At 39.6% G+C, this 8220-nt stretch overlaps 1 protein-coding gene across 1 annotated transcript; it reads right to left on the minus strand.

The window, feature by feature from the left end:
- Nucleotides 1-617: 617 nt before the first annotated feature.
- Nucleotides 618-4274, minus strand: LOC145416431 (uncharacterized). Its single transcript, XM_080285379.1, has 5 exons — nt 4211-4274; nt 3673-3840; nt 1962-2048; nt 1521-1597; nt 618-1169 (listed from the first exon to the last, which is right to left on the minus strand). Exons 2-5 carry the CDS (start codon nt 3830-3832, stop codon nt 1116-1118), a joined length of 378 nt encoding a protein of 125 aa, XP_080141505.1. The 5' UTR covers nt 3833-3840; nt 4211-4274; the 3' UTR covers nt 618-1115.
- Between the last annotated feature and the right edge of the window lie 3946 nt (nt 4275-8220).

The raw sequence follows: 8220 nt of genomic DNA on the forward strand, positions 1-8220 counted from the left end.
AAGAGTAATAGTAGTCGTCATAACAGTAATAGTAGCAGTAGTAGTAATAGTAGCAGTAGTAGTAGTAGTAGTAGTAGTAGTAGTAGTAATAGTAGTAGTAGTAAAGCAGCAGCAGTAGTAGTAGTACTAGTCAGTAGTAAGTAGCAGTAGTAGTAGTAGTAGTAGTAGTAGCAGCGGGATGAGCAGACCTTCAATCGCAGGCAAGCAATCGTCCCTGCAGGGCTGTCCCGTGCAGTGAACCGATGTCTCCTTGTGGCTGACAGCGCCTCGCCACAGAAAGGCGCAGCAAAGTTTGTGAAGGTTTGGTTATTGGATGGACACCACATTTTCTTCACTCCACCCAGTCAACAAAGGCACCATAATAGGCGCCACGTAACTTCGCTATATGCTTATATTGATACAATCCAGCATTGTAAATGGTCTCCCGGATTAAAGAAGAGTAATAAATAGTGAGAGAATGGATGCGAGCAATATGAATAGAGGCGGACAGACACAGAAAAAGAATGATAGCCACGAAGGAAGAAATAGACAGAACTACATCAAGTGAGCGGATGATAGGCCCCCACCTACACTAGAACAACCAGTAAATTAGGGAAATAAATACACGGTTCCTGATTGTTGAATACCTTTTATTTGCAAGAAACTACAGACAACATTAATTTAATAAAGAAAACAAGACACATTATTATTCTTTTTTTAATATATTTGCCAAAAAAATAAACATAATTATGACAAGGTTGCTTATGTTTTAGTATCTCCCAAATGGTAATATCTTTTGCATTTAGTTTTTAATATATTCTCCAGGTACATGTTCTTCGTTCATTAATATCCATGACAAAATTTTAAATAACATCTTCATGGACCAAATCTTCCAGGTTGTTGATGATGTAAATTAATCTTCCATTCCTGCTCTTTGTATGCAGTAAAGTAGGGTGCTAAAGCAAAGGATTATTAAGGAAATCTGGTGTGGTTATAGCATTACCTATTTCACCCATTATATAGCAGGTAATAGGCTGAAAAAGGAGGCAGGTCTTAGCCAGGTACGGTTCAACAGACTTATATAGCTGTTGCACATCTTTCTCTTCCTGGCTTGCAGACTCTAAGTGACTCTGGCTCTACTTTCTCCCGACCTCGGCCTTGGCTTCGATTGGCCCGAGGCACGCGTCAACCTGTTGACAATAAATAGATAAATAAATAGATAGACAGATAGATAGGTAGAAAGATAGATGGATAGATAAATATATAAATAAATAAATTAATTCTGTCAGATGGCTCTCTTATATGCACCCATACTTGTTTTTGCTCTAACTTAGCCTAAAAGTGCCAGCTCTCCAAACTGAATGCTTAATTTTAACTGAACACACACACACACACACACACACACACACACACACACACACACACACACACACACACACACACACACACACACACACACACACACAAGTTCTCTCTCTGTACCACTTAATGAAATATTCTTTGCATCTCTATCTCTCAGCCCTAACTCTGCCATCACTCACCTCACTGACGGATCTGGCGCAACCTTCAACGGCGGCGCTACAACCACTCCCACAGTTCAAGGCGTCGGTTAGACACTCTGAAACGTAGAGGAGAGAAAAGCACAATCAAGGCAAGAAGTTCGCCTGCCACTCCCCTCCATCATCACACTTATGGCATGTCTGTCACCCCCCTTACGCAGCGCATCAGAGAAAATCATCTATAGACAGAGAAATACACCAATCCTCTCTAATTTGGGAAAAGTTTGCTTCTTATTCTTCCCTCGTCTACATCATACTTAGGGCATACCTGTCACCTTCCTTCCTTACGCATTACATCAAAGAGAATCATCTACAGGCAACACCTTCCTTTATAACAGTCTGGAGAAAAGTGTCAGCAAACTTTTATTTATGAACTCACAAACGAATTAAACTGAGAAAAGTTACGAAATACGTCCATCTTACCTGTCGGTCCTTCTGTCCCCAGGTACAGGTCTGCATCCACGCCAAGCACGCAATCCACACAGGTCTGGTTCTTCCCACACAATGCAGCTGTAATGGATAAATCATATTACTGACTGGTTTATGGAGGCTGCCTATCTGTCTGCTTGTCAATCTGTCTATCTGCTTATATTTCTGTCTATCTGTCTATCGATCTATCTATTAATCAATCAAGCATGCAGTCAAGCAAACTATCTATCAATCAATCTCTATCTATCCAGCCCTATTTTCCCCTTCAGAAGCGTAGATGCCGGGGACTAGGCTACTCAGTCCCGACATTTAAGGTGAGTGACCATCCTGTCTCGTCCCTGAGTGGCATTATGTGAGCAGCAAACCCCAACCACCCCTCAGATACAAACTATTACTTACCCCACCCACTTGGAGCGCCCAAACCCACTAATACACAGACACAGTTGGGGTAAAATAGGTTGTAGGGAAACGCGGGAAAATCCTGAACCATTTTAGTGTCTTTTTTAATGCTACTCATCCTACCTACAGACGATTTCATTCAGTCTGAGGAAGCTTGCAGTAAAGAGATTAATGGAGTCTATATCTAATCCATACAGTTTTAGAAGCTCTCCTTCACTGAGGAAAATCGTCTTGAAATAGTAAGAATGATGCCTTTTGTTTGGTATTTTTGACAAAACAATGCTCCTGTCATCCTAACTTGGTCCAGATTTTTGTGGCTTTGCAGCTTCTTTCACGCAGGTCGGTGCCAGAAAAAGTACAATAGCTCTAAAGTCTTTCAATAGTGTTTTAATTCATGGTCAGCATCATAATCTAGCGTCAATCTTTCAAAATACCCAGCATTCAAGATGGAGGGATGGCGAGTTTAAGCGAAGTTTCAGAAAAAGAAAATGGGAAATTCTATTCAATTTATGGGAAACTTTTGTAATGTTGGTGTTATGCATAGCCGTCAGGAATTATTTTATTACCATTTTTTTTTTTTTTTTTTAGTAAAATCATCTGGATATAAGTAAAATACTCTACAATATGGCGTCACAATATCGTAGACAGTAAGGAGTACGAGAGGAAATATTACCAAAACCAGGCGATATCTGTGTTGGAAATTTGCTCACCATGCCTCTCAGTCACTACGAATCATTCTCATCAAATTCAAGCCTCCACTATCACCACATACTCCGAGAATTTCACAGGCAGGAATAAGAATATCTACGAAACTTATTCATGCTAACCGAATCCAAGCCTGGCATTGGTGTCAGCTGTGTTACTCATCATACTCCTCAGCTGGCAAACACGAATCATTCTCATCACACTCAAGCCTCCACTGTCACCATCAAAGACAAAAAATTCACTGGCAAGAGGGAATGTTGGGTGGGAGAGAGAGACGCACAGGTTTGAGCCTGATTTTTTTTTCTCTCTCTGTCTAACGTTTTGGGCTGCACAGAACCCGTTAGAGAAAACAAGGAACTTAATCTCCAACCTGCGTCTCTCTCCCACCCAACATTTCCACATGCCGCCATGGGTCACTACATCACCAACAGGAATGAGAGATATGGAACAGCGTAACAGTAAACTTGATACTGACGCCGACGACTATGTTCATCCTGGTTCTAAACTGGCCACTAAGAAGCATTACCAAATTCTTACCTCCACTGTCACAAAAACAAAAAGAAAACTGCTATAAAGAAACATGGAAGAGATTAACACTTACCAAAACTACCCTGGATATTGACGCCAAAGACTCTCTCCCACCTGACCCTCAGTTCAATAGGAAGCCCCACTCCAATACCGAGGTTAAGACCAGTATTCTGTGCCTGGGCTAGGGAGACCACCAGCACCACCACGACTCCTACGACCACTGACACGCGCATCCTGGATTCTGGAACGGGTCGAAATAGGGTGGAGTTATCATCATCATCATCGTCATCGTCATCACCATTTTTTAAGGTTATCCACAGGTCATCAGCAAATGTGGTCAATCAGTGGTTGAGGTGTGTGTGTGTGTGTGTGTGTGTGTGTGTGTGTATTAGAGGAGAGGGATGGATAGTTATATATTATACTCGTGAATAAGAACAAAACAAAAAAAAGGTCTGTGGCTAAAATCTTTAAAAATCATCAAATGAAGGACAAGAAAAATAAAACGCATCTGACAAAAACATAAACAAAAGAAAATAAAAAACAAGACCATCCTTCTCATTACATACACATATTTCTCACACGTCTGACGGAAGAACGAGGCTGATCTTTACCTGTTTGGTGAAAAAAGGTAGGCAGGGAGAGGACAGCCAATGCACAGAGCCTGAGATGTTGATGAGTGTGTGTGGTGAGTGGATGGCTGGGGATATTTATAAACTCTTCTCTCTGGCTGTTAGATCTCGTGTTGCGGCTCCTCCCCTCGCCCTTACTCTGTCCTTCGTCTCTTCATTATTCAGGCTTCCCCTCTTCCGTTGCTCTTCGTCTGTTTCCTCTTCTCTTTCTAGGTTTTCTCTCATTTTACATTTTTCTCCCTTCCTCTAAGGCCAGGATATATAGCAGTTACATCATCATCACTACCTCTACATATATCAACAGTATTGGTATAATGATAATAATAACAATAATGATAATAATAATAACAATAGCAACAACAACAACAACAATAATAATAATAATAATAATAATAATAATAATAATAGCAACAACAACAACAACAACAACAACAACAACAATAATAATAATAATAATAATAATAATAATAATAATAATAATAATAATAAATAATAATAATAATAATAATAATAATAATAATAATAATAATAATAATAATAATTAATACTACTACTACTACTACTAATAATAATAATAATAATAATAAATAAATAAATAATAATAATAATAATAATAATAATAATAATAATAATAATAATAATAATAATAAGTGGTGCCAAGGCACAGCAAACCCTTCTCTGGCAGTCATTTTAGTGTTGACGTATAAACACAACAGGATATCCAGTCAAAGGTGTCACATCAAATTTGGAGTAAATCGGGTGAAAGTTGATGATTTTATGCCCATTTGAAATTTTAGGCCCCACCCACCTGACACTGACCCCCCTACCGCTAACTGGGGGGTGACCCCCCTGATGTAATGAGGCATGTTATAGGATGCAGATTTGAAAGATGCACCTTTAGGTTTTGGTTTCATGTCAATATGACGAATTTGAAAGGAGTTATGGCGAAAAAAAAAAAAAGTTAATATTTTTTGGGCCTACAGCCTGGGCCTTGGCCCACTTTGGCCCAAAATTTCATCACGTGATCAGAAGGTCACAGCCCATCACCCCTGTAATTTTAGTCCAAGTCGCACCTGTAGTTATCACGAAAAGTTAACAGACAGACAGACAGACAGACGGACAAACAAACAAACAGACAAACCGAATGAAAACAATACCCGTCCCCGAGCCCCTCCTGGGCAGGGACAGGGAATAAGAACAATAATATTAATATTGATAATGATATTAATAATAAAAATAATAATAATAATAATAATATTAATAATAATAATAATAATAATAATAATAATAATAATAATAGTAGTAGTAGTAGTAGTAGTAGTAGTAATAGTAGTAGTAGTAGTAGTAGTAGTAGCAGTAATAATAATAATAATAATAATAATAATAATAATAATAATAATAGGCTACTCTGTCCCGACATTAATGGTGAGGGTGACCAGCCTCACTCATCCCTGAATGGCATTATACGAGCAATTAACACCAACCATTCCTTGCTATAAACCCTTGCAGGCCCAGTCTGACTGAAGCACCCTAACCCACTAAGCCACCAGGAGTCCTTTGGGTCTATGGTTACCACTGAGCACAGTAACTTGATCATCTGATGCAGGAAACCATTTGGCTTGTCACTCAGTGTAGAGTCACCCGAAGGCATCACTACATCGAGTGACTGGATGGTGACCCCTCTATCTACTATTCTTCCAAACTGAATAAAATCGCCTGGAACCAGTAAGAATAAAATAGAAAAATATATAGTCTCCTTGGTTACTAGCTAAATCAGCCCTCCGATCCGGCAATCAACAGCACAGAATAGGGTTAGGGGTCCTTGTCAGATTATAGTAAATGCATTATTGTGTTTCGGTACTGTGATGTCTCGTATTAAAACTTTACTATTGGAAGGAATGACGTGGAGGGATGGAGTGGAAAGGTATATGGAAGAAGGGGGTGTGAGTTGTGGGCAGGGCAGCGTAATGGCAGGGGACAGAGTGATATGGAGACGATTTGTTTGTGGCCACCTATTACGGGATTAAAGCGTCTGGATGTAGATAGATAGACAGGTAGATAAACAATTGGGAGATGGTTTTACTAAGCTTAAGAGACTTGTGGTAATAAAGGCGCTAAAGACAATCCATTAAGCAATTCAGTTTAGTGACTACCTTCTTGATGTGCCTACAGACGATTTTATTTAGGTAAGTGGAGGCCTCAAAAGATATGCTTGTGTTGAAACTTGAGACCCGTGTTCCCCCTGACATCTATTCTTAAGCGATTTAGGTTTTTTATTACACCTTACTGGCCTCCTCTGTGTTATATAAATCCATTCTATATCCCCAAACTCTGCATAAGTAACGTACAAAAATATACTAACCCGCCATATCAAAAAATAAATCGCTAAAGAAGTGGTGTTTGGGAGCTTTCTCAACCGACGAAAATATGGGCAATTACATGGTCACGGTGAGATGGGGAGAGAGATAAGACAAGCAGAGGACAGTTGTAGGTCACCTTGAATTCCAGTAGATTTTTTTTTTATCACATGTTATTCGTCCTAAAGTAATGCCAGTATTTATGAGGAAGAATTTAATATCTACCAAACATGTTAACGTAATGAAAAAAATGCTTGAGGTCACATTTTGCAAATTAAAGTCGATGGTAAAATTAATAGGCTCTTTGAGGTGAAATTCAGGGTACTCCGAGATGGTATACTGTGGCCCTTGCTTTTTTGCGGCTGGATTATACTGTGTGCAAGGCTTTGGACGAAGGAAATTGTACAGTAGTAGGAAAATCAGTAAATGTGGGTTGCTTTATGCTGTTGAAATAGAGCCGACTGCTTGTTCGGTCGAGGAGAAGTAACATGTACTGGACACGTTGGTACCAGCAGGAAGACAGGTTAGGCATACCAGTAAAGGAGAAACAAATGCAGATGAGATGTAATAAAATGCAAAAATTATAATGCACGTAACAGCAACGCTCGGGGAGAAATATCAGCGAAGGCAGATCTATGTATGCATTTAGAATCAATTATTGCCAGACATTTAATTCAAAAACAGGAATTGAAAGAAAAACTGAGGAACACCGAACAAGTTATGGATATCTTAAAGACCATATGGGAATAAAAGGATATTTAAAATCAATATAAAATTCTTCTGTGTCTCCTGTAGAGTAGAAATTGATTGACGAGTATCAGCTACGGTACAGCACGATAAGAGGAAAGATCAAATTTCTAGTGTCTGAAAGCTAAATACCTAAGAACATTTTGAGAATCAAGTGGCACCGACGTATAGCAACAGCGAAGGTGGTGGTCAAGGCCTGTGGATGAATTTGTGCGATTGTCCAGGTGAGGGTGGATGGGTTATATTTTGAGAAGAGAGAGAGAGAGAATATGGCCCGAAGTGTGGCCGACTGGAAACTGGAAGATAAGCAGGAATATGGAAGACCAGTGATGTGAAGAACAATGTAAACAGAAACTGCAAAGGTGTTCTAGCAATATCTGGGAGAGAGAACAAGGGAGAAAAACTTGTGGCAAGAGTTGATTGGAACTCTGTGGATTCCTAGGTTCCCGTTGGTTAAAGTAAATATTCGTGCTAATACCAAGATATATTACTCGATTTAAGGTAGGCCTCTGGAAGTGAATGGTTTAGCAGAATACTCCAAGGATTCCTTCAGTACTTTTTGTGTGAGATCTTTTTTTGCATTTCATTTCTGCTACTGTCAGATCGTTTTGCGCGGCTTAGGGGAGGCATCTTTTTTTTTTTTTTTTTTTTATGTGTCCGACTCTGGGTAAAGGCTTCAGGGCCTATATCTTGGGGGCAGTAGCCTATCCCAAGGCCCAGTAGTCCTCCTACACCTCCACATGTCACCACTTCGGCGCTAACACCCACCGTCCATATTGAATACATGCTAGGGCTGTCTCATACAGGACTGGTGTATTGGTATTAGCGGGGGTATTTTTACGACATGTCGGCGGGTAATCTGGTAGATCAGGAAAGTGGATGTGAGGT

The sequence above is a fragment of the Coenobita brevimanus genome, chromosome 106, assembly GCF_032717465.1.
Source record: "Coenobita brevimanus isolate Jiangsu-jjx chromosome 106, ASM3271746v2, whole genome shotgun sequence".
NCBI classification, from domain to species: domain Eukaryota; kingdom Metazoa; phylum Arthropoda; class Malacostraca; order Decapoda; family Coenobitidae; genus Coenobita; species Coenobita brevimanus.